Source organism: Ornithorhynchus anatinus, chromosome 6, assembly GCF_004115215.2.
Source record: "Ornithorhynchus anatinus isolate Pmale09 chromosome 6, mOrnAna1.pri.v4, whole genome shotgun sequence".
Classification (NCBI taxonomy): Eukaryota; Metazoa; Chordata; class Mammalia; order Monotremata; family Ornithorhynchidae; genus Ornithorhynchus; species Ornithorhynchus anatinus.
In genome coordinates, this window is record NC_041733.1 from 48,499,327 (window position 1) to 48,513,688 (window position 14,362).

The window sequence follows — 14,362 nt, forward strand, 5'->3', positions numbered from 1 at the left end:
GGCTCCTCGGACTTTGGATTTATTCTCGCCTCTGCCGTATAGCGGCGCGTCCAATTAGCTATTTTAATCCCATTATTGGACAAGATTTTAACATCTCTTTTCCCCGGTGACAGCGTAAGCCGTTGATGGAGAGGCCGCTCGGCTTGTGTTTCTGTTGCGCTTTCCCGAGCGCTTAGCACGGCGCACCGCAGGAGGCCTCTGACCGTCGCGACGCTAAAAAGCCCGTGGAGGGCCGGAGACCCTTAAGAACCGAATCGGCCCACGGGGCCGACCGAGCGCTCGCCGTGCGCGGAGCACTGTGCGAAGCGCAGCCGACAGAGTGGGCGGACACGCGCCCCGCCAACAGCCGGCTCACCGATTAGAGCGGGAGACGGACGGTAATTGGAACGGGGGGCAGGTACGGACACGCGTGCCGTGGGGCTGAGGGTGGGGGCGAGGCCAAGGGTCCAGAGGTCACAACGCACGGACGACGCGGGAGGGAGAGGGAACGGGGGAAAAGAGGGCTTACTCCGGGAGGACCTCTCGGAGGAGATGCCGTCCCGATAAGCCTGGGAAGGTGGTCCGGGGCGGGGAGCGGAGTGTGGGGGCTGGGCCGGAGGAGAGCGGACCATCAGCGGTCGTCTCTTTTCAGCGTGGCGGAAGGTTGGACTCAGTGACCCCCGGCGGGTCCCCGTCCCCTCTGCCCTTCCGACGGTGATGAGAGGAAGGCGGCGATGGAGTCCGTGGCCCGTCCTCCGGCCCGGCCGGGCCGGGACCGCCGGCCTCCTACCGCGTTTACCCCAACGTTTAGTAGTGATAATACCAGTAATATGGATGGTGTGGCGCGCCGACTATGTGCCGGACACTGTTCTTTCACTGACTCGTACTGATTAAGCGCTGTGCGCCGAGCACCGTACTAAGCACCCGGGAAACAAAAATACAACAGTGACGTTCCCTGTCCGCGACGAGCTGACGGTCTAGTTCACGCCGTCCTAAGCGCCGGGGTGGATACAGGTTGGTCACGGTGGACACGTTCCCCGGCCCATATGGGGCTCCCAGCCCAAGTAGGAGGCTAACGCTAATGGCTGTGATATTTATTCGGCGCTTACTATGTGCCAAACCCTCTTCTAAGCGCTGGGGTAGTCAGGAGCTCATCGCAGTGGACAGACTCCCCGGCCCACGTGGCGTTCGCCGGGTTAATCCGTGCTGTACTGACGAGGGAACCGAGGCCCGGGGAAGTGAAGTGACTGGCCCGAGTCACACAGCAAGCTGGATTAGAACCCAGGTCCTTTCGCTTCCAGGCCCGTGCTCTTTCCACCTGACCGGGCCGCTTCTCGGGGCTCCGCGTGATCATCATCAGTGGTATTGATTGGTGCGCAGGGCACTGTCCTAAGCGCTAGGGAGAGGACAACGCGGCAGTGAGGGCGGATCCGTCCCCTACCCGCGACGAGCTGACAGTTGAGAGGGGGAGACAGACGGTGATATTGGTGAGTAATTTATATCATTTAAAGATAGGTGCGTAAGTGCTGAGGAATGCAAGCACACAGTAAGGAGTCAATAGTGTTGTTTAATTGATTTTACCCATCAGAGGCATTTATTGAGTGTTTACTATGTGGAGAAGATAACGGGAATAAATGATTTATAATATATTATTTATGCGCAAAACTGCCGTGGTCCGCAGGGACCCAATAACACCGACTGCTTTGTCGACGGACCCGGGCTCTCGCCCCGGCCCTGCCGCTCGTCTGGGTGACCCTGGGCACTTCCCTGGGCCTCGGTGATCTCATCTGCAAAATGGGGGTGAAGACGGTGAGCCCCAAGTGGGATCTGGACCGTATCCCCGTGCTGAATCCTTTCTCTGGAAGCAGCGTGAGCTGCATGGGAAGGGGAAGCATCGGGGTTCCAATCCTGGCGTCAGCCACTTATCTGCTGGGTGACCCCGAGCAAGTCACTTAACTTCTCTGGGCCTCAGTTTCCTCACCGGTCCAGGGGTGATTCAGATTATGAGCCCCGCGTTGGACAGGGATTGTGTGCATCCCCATTTTGTTGTATTGTAGGCTCCCAAGCGCTCTGCACACAGTAAGCGCTCAATAAATACAAATGAATTGAACTGAATCTACCCCCAGGGCTTAGAACAGGGCTTGACGGACTAAGTGCTCAACCAACACCGTCATCATCATCTACCTCAGTGCTTAGTGCCGTGTCTGGCACATAGTTTGCACTTAAACAGCGTGGCTCAGTGGAAAGAGCTCGGGCTTGGGAGTCAGAGGTCATGGGTTCGAATCCCCGCTCCGCCACTCGTCAGCTGTGTGACCGTGGGCAAGTCACTTCACTTCTCTGGGCCTCAGTTCCCTCATGTGGAAAATGGGGATTAACTGTGAGCCCCACGTGGGACAACCTGATTCCCCTGTATCTCTCCCAGCGCTTAGAACAGTGCTCTGCACATAATAAGCGCTTAACAGATACCAACATTATTATTGTTATTATTATTATTAACACCATTTAAAAAAATCACTCATTGTGGCCAGGGACCGTGTCTGCCAACTCCATTGGCCTGTTCTTGGCCGAGCGCTTAGTGCAGTGCTCTGCGCACAGTAAGCACTCAAAAAATATCGATTGAGGGTGAGCAGGGAATGCACCTACCAAGCGCTTAGTACAGTGCTCTGCACATAGTAAGCGCTCAATAAATACTGTTGAACAGCTGGTAAGGTGTCCTCTTCCAAGCGCTTAGGACAGTGCTCTGTGCACAGTCAGCTCTAATAAATATCACTGATTGATCGTGAGCAGGGAAGGAGCATAACCAACTGTTCTATTGTCCTCTCGCAAGCGCTCAGAACAGTTCAATCATTCATTCAATAGTATTTATTGAGCGCTTACTATGCGCAGGGCACTGTACTAAGCGCTTGGAACGAACAAGTCGGCAACAGATAGAGACGGTCCCTGCCGTTTGACGGGCTTACGGTCTAATCGGGGGAGATGGACGGACGAGAACGATGGCGATAAATACAGTCGAGGGGAAGAACATCTCGTAAAAACAATGGCGACTAAATAGAATCGAGGCGATGTACAATTCATTAACAAAATAAATAGGGTAACGAGAATATATACAGTCGAGCGGACGAGTACAGTGCTGTAGGGAGGGGAAGGGAGAGGTGGAGGAGCAGGGGGAAAAGGGGAAAAAAGGGGGTTCAGCTGCGGAGAGGTAAAGGGGGGGTGGCAGAGGGAGTAGAGGGAGAAGAGGAGCTCAGTCTGGGAAGGCCTCTCGGAGGAGGTGAGTTTTAAGTAGGGTTTCGAAGAGGGGAAAAGAATCAGTTCGGCGGAGGTGAGGAGGGAGGGCGTTCCGGGACCGCGGGAGGACGCGGCCCGGGGGTCGACGGCGGGACGGGCGAGACCGAGGGACCGCGAGGGGGTGGGCGGCGGAGGAGCGGAGCGTGAGGGGTGGGCGGTAGCAAGAGAGAAGGGAGGAGAGGTAGGAAGGGGCACGGTGACGGAGAGCCTCGAAGCCTAGAGTGAGGAGTTTCTGTTTGGAGCGGAGGTCGACGGGCAACCACCGGAGTCGTTTAAGAAGGGGAGTGACAGGCCCAGATCGTCTCTGCGGGAAGATGAGCCGGGCGGCGGAGTGAAGAATAGACCGGAGCGGGGCGAGAGAGGAGGAAGGGAGGTCGGAGAGAAGGCCGACCCGATAGTCTAGCCGGGATATAACGAGAGCCCGTAGCGGTAAGGTAGCCGTCTGGGTGGAGAGGAGAGGGCGGATCTTGGCGATATCGTAGAGGTGAAACCGGCAGGTCTCGGTTCCCGTGGGGTGAACGAGAGAGACGAGTCAAGGATGACACCGAGATCGCGGGCCCGACAGACGGGAGGGACGGTCGTGCCATCCACGGTGATAGAGAAGTCCGGGAGAGGACCGGGTTCGGGAGGGAAGATGAGGAGCTCAGTCTCGCTCGTGTCGAGTTTTAGGTGGCGGGCCGACATCCAGGCGGAGACGTCCCGGAGGCGGGAGGAGATGCGAGCCCGAAGGGACGGGGAGAGGACGGGGGCGGGGATGTAGATCTGCGTGCCATCTGCGTAGAGATGGTAGTCGAAGCCGTGAGAGCGGATGAGTTCACCGAGGGAGTGAGTGTAAATGGAGAACAGAAGAGGGCCAAGAACTGACCCTTGAGGAACTCTGACAGTTAGAGGATGGGAGGGGGAGGAGGAGCCCGCGAAGGAGACCGAGAATGACCGGCCACAGAGGTGAGAGGAGAACCGGGAGAGGACGGAGTCCGTGAAGCCGAGGTGAGATGAGGTATGGAGGAGGAGGGGATGGTCGACGGTGTCGAAGGCAGCAGAGAGGTCGAAGAGGATCAGAATGGAGTAGGAGCCATCGGATCTGGCAAGAAGGAGGTCACGGGTGACCTTAGAGAGAGCGGTCTCGGTAGAGCGGAGGGGACGGAAGCCAGATCGGAGTGGGTCCGGGAGAGAATGGGAGTTAAGGAATTCTAAGCATCGATTGTAGACGACCCGTTCCAGGATTTTGGAAAGGAAGGGTAGTAGGGAGATGGGGCGATAACTGGAGGGGGAAGTGGGGTCGAGAGCGGGTTTTTTTAGGATGGGGGAGACGTGGGCGTGTTTGAAGGCAGCGGGGAAGGAGCCATTGGAGATCGAGTGGTTAACAGTGCTCTGCACACTCTAAGGGCTCAGAAAATATTGACTGTGAGCGGGTAATGCGCTTGCAAAAAGTTCTACTGGCCCTCTCTCAAGCGCTTAGAACACTGCTCTGCACACAGTAAGGGCTCAATAATAATAATTATTATTATGGTATTTGTTAAGCGCTTACCATGTGCACAGCACTGTTCTAAGCGCTGGGGTAGATACAGGATACTCAGATTGTCCCATGTGGGCTCATTTTTTAATCCCCACTTTTGCAGATGAGAGAACTGAGGCCCAGAGAAGTGAAGTGACTTGCCCAAGTACACACAGCAGACAAGTGGCAGAGCCGGGATGCGAACCCATGACCTCTCACTCCCAAGACCAGGCTCTTTCCACTGAACCGCGCTGCTTCTTGAGCCACACTTGTCAGCTGTGTGACCTTGGGGAAGTCACTTCACTGGGCCTCAGTTCCCTCATCTGGAAAAGGGGGATGAAGTGTGAGCCTCACGTGGGACCACCTGATGCCCCTGTATCTCCCCCAGCGTTTAGAACAGTGCTCTGCACACAGTAAGCGCTTAACAAATACCACTATTACTTCTCTGTGCCTCAGTGACCTCATCTGTAAAATGGGGATTAACTGTGAGCCTCACGTGGGACCACCTGTTGCCCCTGTATCTCCCCCAGCGCTGAGAACAGTGCTCTGCACACAGTAAGCGCTTAACAAATACCATCATTATTATTATTAAGCGCCCAGGACCCTGCGTGGATTGACAGTGGGGGGGGGGGGGGCAGGACTGGCTTTTCCCGTGAGCCCCCGCGGCCGGAGGGGGGAGGAGCAGGGGGAGGGAGGGGGGTTGGCGTTTCCCGTGAGCCCCCGCGGCCGGAGAGGTGAGGAGGGGGGAGGGGGTGGCGTTTCCCGTGAGCCCCCGCGGCGGGAGGGGAGGGAAGGGAAGGGCAGAGCGGAATAGCGGGGCCGCCGCGGCCCACCGAGGCGGGACAAGCGACTTGGTTTACCTCCAGGAGGGCCGGGGGGCCGTGCGATCGCTGCGCTCGCGCCCTTTCCAACGGGCCAAAGCCCCACTTCCGCCTCCTCCGCCCCCGGCGCCGCCTACGTCATCACGTCGCCCGGGCGGCGGAGCCCCGGACGCCGGCGTCGTGACGTCACCGGCCCGCTGGGCTCGCCGCGCCCCCCCCCCGGCCGTCCTCGGGGCCGCGCATGCGTGGAGCCGATGCGGCAGGCCGCAGGCCCTAAAGGCGTGGGAATGGTAATAATAATAATGTTGAGGTATTTGTTAAGCGCTTACTATGTGCAGAGCACTGTTCTAAGCGCTGGGGTAGGCACAGGGGAATCAGGTTGTCCACATGAGGCTCCCAGTCTTCATCCCCATTTTCCAGATGAGGGAACTGAGGCCCAGAGCAGGGAAGTGACTGGCCCACAGTCCCACAGCCGACAAGTGGCAGAGTCGGGATTCGAACCCATGACCTCTGACTCCCAAGCCTGGGCTTTTTGCACAGAGCCACGATGCTTCTCTAATCCTGCCTCCGAGGTCGTGGGTTCTAATCCCCACTCCGCCACTTGTCAGCCGGGTGACTTTGGGCGAGTCACTTCACTTAACCGTGCCTCCGTGACCTCATCTGTAAAATGGGGATTAAGACTGAGCCCCATGTGGGACAACCTGATCACCTTGTGTCCTCCCCAGCGCTTAGAACAGTACTTTGCACATAGGAAGCGCGTAACAAATGTCATGATTATTATCATTATCTACCCCAGCGTTTAGCACAGTGCCTGGCACGCAATAACGATTGGCTGCCAAACTGTACTTTCTAAGCAGTTAGGACAGTGCCCTGCACACAGTAAGCGCTCAATAAATACGAATTAATGAACGAATTTAACAAATACCATAAACGGCCCAAAAAAAAACAGGAAAAAGAAACGTCCCCTGAGGAGCAAAGGTCACATGAATCACCACATGATTGTCAGCCCTCTCTCTGTGGGCCCACAGCCAGGAACGCCACGGCAGGGAATTCTCCATTCTCCACTAGTTCGGTGAATTTCCAGAGAACGAGAAGGTAGATTTGATCTCCAGGTTTTCCGGCCTTTTAGAATTAACCCCCCGAACGTAGCTCCCCTCGCACCCCGGCCTGGCTCCCTCCCCTCCTCTCAATTCTCTTCTCTCCGTGTCGCTGCTTGGGAAGCCGGTCCCCGTTTGCCCACCAAGGCCACTTCCCCGACCCTCCGTCCCGAAGGTAGGTTGGCGTCGGCAAATCGAAACCGACGTCACCAGGAGAAACCTGTCTGCTGGGTGACCTCGGGCAAGTGACTTGACGCCCCTGGGCTTCTGCTGTAGCATGATAATGTTGGTATTTGTTAAGCGCTTACTATGTGCAGAGCACTGTTCTAAGCGCTGGGGTAGATACAGAGTAATCAGGTTGTCCCACGTGAGGCTTACAGTTAATCCCCATTTTACAGATGAGGTAACTGAGGCACAGATAAGTTAATAATAATCATAATAATGTTGGTATTTGTTAAGCGCTTACTATGTGCAGAGCACTGTTCTAAGCGCTGGGGTAGGCACAGGGGAATCAGGTCGTCCCACGTGGGGCTCACAGTCTTAATCCTCATTTTACAGATGAGGGAACTGAGGCCCAGAGAAGTGAAGTGACTTGCCCACCGTCACACAGCCGACAAGTGGCCGAGCAAGTGACCTGCCCACAGTCACACAGCTGGCACGTGGTGGAGCCGGGATTCGAACCCATGACCTCTAACTCCCAAGTCCGGGCTTGGGATAACATGGGGATGAAGACTGAAGAGAAGCAGCGCGGCTCAGTGGCAAGAGCCCGGGCTTGGGAGTCAGAGGTCAGGGGTTCGAAACCCGGCTCCTCCACTTGTCAGCTGGGTGACTGTGGGCGAGTCACTTATTTCTCTGTGCCTCAGTTCCCTCTTCTGCACAATGGGGATTAACTGTGAGCCTCACGGGGCAAGCTTATGACCCTGTATCTCCCCCAGAGCTTAGAACAGAGCTCTGCACGTAGTAAACGCTTAAAAAATACCAACATTATTATTAAGACTGGGAGCCCCATGTGGGACGGGGACCGGTGCCCCGCCTGATTCGCTTGGCTCCACCCCGGCGCTTAGGACAGTGCCCGGCACGTGGTCAGCGCTTAACAAATACCGTAAAAAATGGGGCGAGGTTCCACAGCGTACCTGTGTCTGCGTGTGCTTCGTCTCAGAGCCCGGCGATGGAGTTCCCGGTCGGACACACGTGGGACGGGGTGGCCGTGAGCCACGAGCCCGTGCGCGTCACGCTGAGCGCGGAGGCGGGGGGCTTGCTGCTGGGGGTGAGGGCGCCCTTCTTCGACGACCCCCCGGCCCCCGAAGCGGAACCGGGCCGTCCCTGCGACCGACTGTGGGACTCTGAAGGTGCGTTTGAGCCGGGAGGCCTCCAGCCCTGCCCGCCCGTCACTCGTGTCACCTCTCCTCCACCCGACCCGCCCGTCTCTGACCGAATCCGGGAGGCCGGCTTCGTCTCCCGCTCTTTGTTTCTCCCTTTCTCACTCTCTCCTCCTCTCTCTTTCTCTCCAAAAGTGGTTGAAGCGTTTTTCCTGAATGACCGAACTCAGCAGTATTTAGAAGTGGAACTCTGCCCGTAAGTATTCTTGCATTCATTCAATAGTATTTATTGAGCGCTTACTATGTGCAGAGCACTGGACTAAGCGCTTGGAATGGACACTTCGGCAACAGAGACGATCCCTGCCCATTGACGGGCTTAGAGTCTAAGTGCTCGGCACATAGTAAGCGCTTAACAAATACCAACATTATTATTATTATTATTATTATTAATCGGGGGAGACAGACAAGTATAAAGACCGATTCTCCTTTGCTACCTAAAAAAAAAGCTCTTTTTTCCCCCTGTGGCGAAAGTTGTAGTTTTTGTCCATGGCTTTGTTATTTTTTATTTTTCACTGTGGATAATGAGAAGCAGCGTGGCTCAGTGGAAAGAGCACGGGCTTTGAAGTCAGGGCTCATGAGTTCGAATCCCAGCTCTGCCACTTGTCGGCTGTGTGACTGTGGGCGAGTCACTTAACTTCTCTGTGCCTCAGTTCCCTCATCTGTAAAATGGGGATTAAGACTGTGAGCCCCACGTGGGACCACCTGATTCCCCTATGTCTACCCCAGCGCTTAGAACAGTGCTCGGCACATAGTAAGCGCTTAACAAATACCAACATTATTATTATTATAATCTGTTTAGGGAAGGGTGGGTGACCATTTGGATATTACCCATCAACCCTAACCTCTTCCCGGTTTTCCTCCCGATGCTAAATCTTGTAGCCACGTTGCTGGTCTTAATAATAATAATGTGGTATTTGTTAAGCGCTTATTATGTGCAAAGCACTGTTCTAAGCGCTGGGGGGGAATACAAGGTGAACAGGTTGTCCCGCGTGGGGCTCACACACTATCTAGACTGTAAGCTTGTTGTGGGCAGAGAATATGTCTCTTATATTGTTATATCGTGCTCTCCCGAGTGCCTAGTACGGTGCTCTGTACACGTTGAGCGCTCAATAAATACGATGGAACGATCCTGGGCTTTGGATTCAGAGGACCTGAGTTCTAATTCTAGTTTCCCCACCGTATGCCGCGTGACCTTGGGCGAGTGATTTTACTTCTCTGGGCCTCAGTTTCCTCATTGATCGAAACAAAGGCCCAGGTGATGTTTTAAATATACGATTTTCGGGTAGGCCCTAGGTTAGTGGCCCGTAAATTTTTCCTCAGAAAATAATAAGCTCCTCTGGATCGCTTAGGAATTTTATTTTAAATATCGTGCCGGTTTCCTCTCTCCTAGCAGGGTGAGTGGGAACTGGGAATAGCAGGAAAAGCACTGTGGCCTCGTGCAAAGAGCCTGGTCCCGGGAGTGGGAGAACCTGGGTTCTAATCTCAGCTCTGCCACGTGTCTGCTGTTTGTCCTTGGGCAAGTCACTTCATTCTCTGTGCCTCAGCTTCCCCATCTGCAAAATGCGGAATTAAGACTGTGAGCCCCATGTGGGGCATGGACGTGTCGAACCTGATGAGCTTGGATCTACCCCAGCAGGTAGTACAGTGCCTGGAAGAGAGTAGGTGTTTAACAAATTCCATTTAAAAAAAAGAATCGGGTCGCGGGGGGAATTTCTTTTTTTATCCCGATGGTGTTTTTTAAGCACTTAGTATGCGTCAAACACTCTTCTAAGAGCTGGGGTAGATACAAATGAATTAGGTCGGACATCGACCCTGTTCCACATGGGCCTCGCTGTCTAAGGGGAAGAAAGAATATCCTGAATACTATCGGTTGATTAATTGATTTATTGAGCCCCATGTGGGACGGGGACTGTGGCGTGGTGGATAGAGCAAGGGCCTGGGAATCAGCTGCTCATGGATTCTGATCTCAACTCTGCCACTTGCCTGCTGTGTGACCTTGGGTAAGTCACTTCTCTGGGCCTCAGTTACCTCATCTTTAAAATGGGGATTAAGACTGTGAGCCCCTTGTTATTATTATTATTATTATTATTGTCATCCACCCCGGCCCTTAGAACAGTGCCTGACGCCTGGTAAGTGCCTAACAGGTGTCATTATTATTATTACGGTTGTTATTTTCCCAAAGTAATACCTACCATTGTGAAAGGCAGCGGGAACCACGGTTGATTTTTTTTTTTTTTTTTTTACCGCGCTCATGACCGATTTTCATTTCAACAGTCACGGGCAGCATCTTGTCCTTCTGCTCTCTGGGAGAAGAAACGTCTGGAAGGTGAGTGATGAGTTCATGGGTCGTCCACCCCCTTCTCCTGGAAACATCATCCAAGCTCGCCTTCACCGAAACCGGCTTCTCCCGGTTCTCCTATCTCTCTGGCCGCTCATTCTCAGCCTCTTTGTCGGGCTCCTCCTCCTCCTCCCACCCCCTAACTGCGGGGAATCCCTCAAGGCTCCGTTCTGGGTCCCCTTCTCTTCTCCACGTACACCCGCTGCCTTGGAGAACTCATTCGCTCCCAATCATCCACCTCTGTGCGGGCGATTCCCAAATCTCCATCTCCAGCCCTGACCTCTCTCCCTCTCTCCGGTCCTGCATTTTCTCCTGCCGTCAGGACATCTCTCCTTGGATGCCTCACCGATACCTCAAACTTAACATGTCCAAAACTGGGCTCTTGATCTTTCCACCCAGACCCTGCCCTCCCCGGGGCTTCCCCATCGCCGTCGACAGCCCCACCGTCCTTCCTGTCCCACAAGCCTGTATTCTTGGCGTTATCCTCGACTCGCCTCTCTCATTCCACCCACGTATTCAGTCTTTCACCGAATCCTGTCAGATCAACCGTCACAAAATTGCTAAAATCCCTCTTTTCCCCTCCATCCCAAATGCTACCGCCTCCATCCAAGCATTTAAGCTGCCTTGTCTCCACTCCTGCGTCAGCCTCTTCGCCGACCTCCCTGCCTCCTGTCTTTCCCCGCTCCAGTCCATACTTCACTCGGCCGCCCGGATCATTTTTCTACAAAACTGTTCAGGCCGTGTTTGCCCGTCCACCTCCACGTCATATAGAAAGTCCTCACCGTTGGCATTTAAGCCCCCAGTCACTTTGCCCCCTCCTGCCTCACTCGGCTATCATTCTACTACAACCCAGCCCGCACTCTTAGCTCCTCCGGTGCCAACCTACTCACTGTACCTCACCCTCCTCCAGCTCGCCACCGACCTCTCACCCGCGTCCCGCCTCTGGCCCGGAACTCCTTCCCGCTTCATATCCGACAGACGATGACTCTCCCCGCCTTCGAATCCTTCCCGCAGGCCCATCTCCTCCAAGAGGCCTTCCCTGACTAAGCCCTCGTTTCCTCTTCTCCCGTTCCCTTCTGCGTCACCCCGGCGCTCGGATTTGCTCCCCTTTTCCACCCCTCCCTCGGCCCCACGGCACTGATGCCCCTATCCGTAATTTATTGATTTCTATTAACGTGGGTCTCGCCCTCTAGACTGTAAGCTCATCGTGGGCAGGCAACTTGTCTACCGACTCTGTGATATCAACCTCTTCCAAGCGCTTGATTCAGCGTTCCGCACACGATACGCGCTCAGTGAACCCGATGGACTGATGGGCGGGAGTGGTATCCAGCCCACGGGGCGTCCGAGATCCATCTCCACCCTGTCTTCCCGTCCGCAGCAAGGATTGCCTCTGGCGTTCGAAGTGTCCCGATCCGGCGCCCGGTGGGAAGGAAAAGCGCATCTCCCCTGGAGTTATTTCCCTCCAGGCGTGAACAAGTTCAATTCGTTTGCAATTCACGGATCGGGAGCGGAGAGGGTGTACGAAGCGGCCTACCCTGTGCCTCCGGCGGAAATACGGGAGGGGCAGAAACCTGATTTGTAAGTAGAAAAGTCATCCATTGCAACGTTTCAAAATCTGCGGAAACGTCTCAGGAATTGCCCTTTAATTTTTATTTTATTGGGTCTACGGTATTCGTTAAGCGCTTCGTATGCGCCGGGGTAGACGCAAGCTAATCAGGGTGGGCACAAGTCCGTGTCCCCCGTGAGGCTCACGGTCTTAAGAAGCAGGGAGGGAGGGCGGCCTCTTTGTCCCCACTGTACAGAGGAGGAAACCGAGGCCCAGCCCCATCAAGGTCTGGAGCCAGAGCCGGGAGTAGAACTGGGAACTAGGTTCCGACACTAGCGCTCTTCCCACTGAGCTACACAGCCTGCTGCCTGCCTTCCAACTTTTTTTAAAAAAATGGCATTAAATGCTTACTACGCGCCAAGTACCGTTCTAAACGCTGGGGTAGAGCCGAGCGAATCGGGTCGGACGCAGTCCGTATCCACGGGGGGCTCACGGTCTTAAATCCCCACTTTCCAGATGAGATAACTGAGGCCCAGAGGAGTGAAGTGACTCACCCAAGATCGCCCAGTATACAAGTGGTGATGGGCGAATTAGAACCCAGGCCCTTCTAATAATAATGACGATAGTAGTAATATCTTCATCACCCTATTTATTTTGTTTATTTTGTTTAATGAGATGTACATCACCCTCATTCTATTTATTTGCCATTGTTTCTAGGAGATGTTCTTCCCCTTGACTCTATTGCCATCGTTCTTGTCCGTCCGTCTCCCCCGATCAGACCGTAAGCCCGTCAAAGGGCAGGGACCGTCTCTACCTGTTGCCGACTTGTACATTCCAAGCGCTTAGTACGGTGCTCTGCACATAGTAAGCGCTCAATAAATCCTATTGAATGAATAATAATAATAACGATAGTTGTTAAGCCCTTACTGTGTCCCAGGCACTGCTCTGCGGTAGATACAGGTTAATCAGATCGGACACAGTCCCTGTCCCGCATGAGGCTCCCGCTCCTAATCCCCATTTTACAGATGAGGTGCTCGAGGCCCGGAGAAGTGAAGTGACTGGCCGAAGGTCACACGGCAGACCTGTGGCGGAGCCCTGAGTAGAACCCGGATCCTTCTGACTCCCAGGCCCGGGGTCTCTCCCCCGGGGCTGCACCGCACCTCTCCTCAGCCCCTCTCTGACCGCCTCGCGTATTTTCTCCCCAGCCACCTCCTAGAATATTTCCGGCCTCTTCGTCTGAGCACTTTGTTCGGGGAAGACTGGGGGCAGCCGGCGTCGGAACTTTGGAAGTCCCTGGAGGTGGCGGAAGAAAGGAGCAAGAGTCGTGAATGACCGGAAGCGGGCTCACCGGGTTCCGGGCTCCACGATAAAGCCACCCCCCGCCGCGCCCCCGGTTCAGCGACGGCGCTCTTCACCTATCCTGGTTCATAATAACGATGATGCTTTGGGCATTTGTTAACCGCTTACTATGCGTCAAACACTGTACTAAGCGCTGGGGGAGTTTCAGGACCATCAGGTCCCACGGGCTCACGGTCTGATCGGGAGGGAGCACAGAGATGGGATCCCCATTTTGCCGACGAGGGAACCAGGGAAGTGACTTGCCCAGGGTCACGCGGCAGGGCGGTGGCGGGGCTGGGGTGAGAACCCAGGTCCCCCGACTCCCAAGCCCAGCCTCTTTCCGTTAGCCCCTGCTGCTGGAGTCAATATGCCCAACCGGCCGTGCTTCGGTCACTCAATCGATGCGGTATTTAGCGGGCGCTCGCTGTGGCCGGAGCACTGTACTGAGCGCTTCGGAGAGGACAGTAGAGGTGGTAGGCACATCCCTACCCTCGAGGAACGTCTGGGCTACTGTGTGCAGAGCACTGTACTGAGCACTTGGAGGAGGGCAAATAGAGTTGGTAGACGAGAGTCCTGCCCTTAATAATAATAAAGTTGGTATTTGTTAAGCGCTTACTATGTGCAGAGCACTGTTCTAAGAGCTGGCGTAGATACAAGGTAATCAGTTTGTCCCACGTGAGGCTCACGGTCTTCATCCCCATTTTACAGATGAGGTCACTGAAGCCCAGAGAAGTGAAGTGACTCGCCCACAGCCACACAGCTGGCAAGCGGCAGAGCCGCGATTAGAACCCATGACCTCTGACTCCCAAGCCCGGGCTCCTTCCGCTGAGCCACGCTGCTTCTCTTCTGCTTCTTAAAGACTCTGGGCCTCAGTTTCCTCACCTGGGGAATGGGGATTCCCTTCCTCTTCTCCCTCCTACTTGGCCCGGGAACCCCGTTTGGGACAGGGACAGCGTCTGACCTGATTAACTCGTACCTAGCACAGTGCTCAACGCAGAATAAGGGCTTAACAAATACCTCAATCATCATCATCATCATCATCATCCAAGTAACCTGAATCTGGCCGGTACCTCGGTACCCC

The 14,362-nt window shown here is 54.9% G+C and overlaps 2 protein-coding genes across 6 annotated transcripts in view; one reads left to right on the forward strand and one right to left on the reverse strand.

The window, feature by feature from the left end:
- Positions 1 to 5,710, reverse strand: part of SCLT1 (sodium channel and clathrin linker 1) — a 44,363-nt gene extending 38,653 nt beyond the window's left edge. Inside the window, exon 1 of the mRNA XM_029067445.2 lies at positions 5,623 to 5,710. The gene's annotated coding sequence lies outside the window, so the exon portion shown is untranslated. The remainder of the gene's footprint in view (positions 1 to 5,622) is intronic.
- C6H4orf33 (chromosome 6 C4orf33 homolog) lies at positions 114 to 13,445 on the forward strand. 5 transcript variants are annotated; one of them, XM_029067448.2, is made up of 6 exons: positions 114 to 397; positions 7,840 to 8,029; positions 8,195 to 8,255; positions 10,334 to 10,385; positions 11,776 to 11,975; positions 13,149 to 13,445. In XM_029067448.2, the coding sequence occupies exons 2-6, from the start codon at positions 7,849 to 7,851 to the stop codon at positions 13,273 to 13,275; spliced, it is 621 nt and encodes a 206-aa protein (XP_028923281.1). In that variant the 5' UTR covers positions 114 to 397; positions 7,840 to 7,848; the 3' UTR covers positions 13,276 to 13,445. The 5 variants fall into 5 exon arrangements, with proteins under 5 accessions (XP_028923281.1, XP_039768343.1, XP_028923284.1 ...); XM_039912409.1 differs by lacking the exon at positions 114 to 397 and adding an exon at positions 4,237 to 4,254; XM_029067451.2 differs by lacking the exons at positions 114 to 397; positions 13,149 to 13,445 and adding exons at positions 6,518 to 6,855; positions 12,661 to 12,701.
- Positions 13,446 to 14,362: the final 917 nt, after the last annotated feature.

Excerpts from the sequence above, each read along its gene's own strand:
- C6H4orf33 (XM_029067448.2), top strand. The coding sequence starts at position 7,849 with ATGGAGTTCCCGGTCGGACACACGTGGGACGGGGTGGCCGTGAGCCAC. Across the intron at positions 8,256-10,333 it reads TTAGAAGTGGAACTCTGCCC|TCACGGGCAGCATCTTGTCC; the intron begins GTAAGTATTCTT and ends TCATTTCAACAG. Across the intron at positions 11,976-13,148 it reads GAGGGGCAGAAACCTGATTT|CCACCTCCTAGAATATTTCC; the intron begins GTAAGTAGAAAA and ends TTTTCTCCCCAG.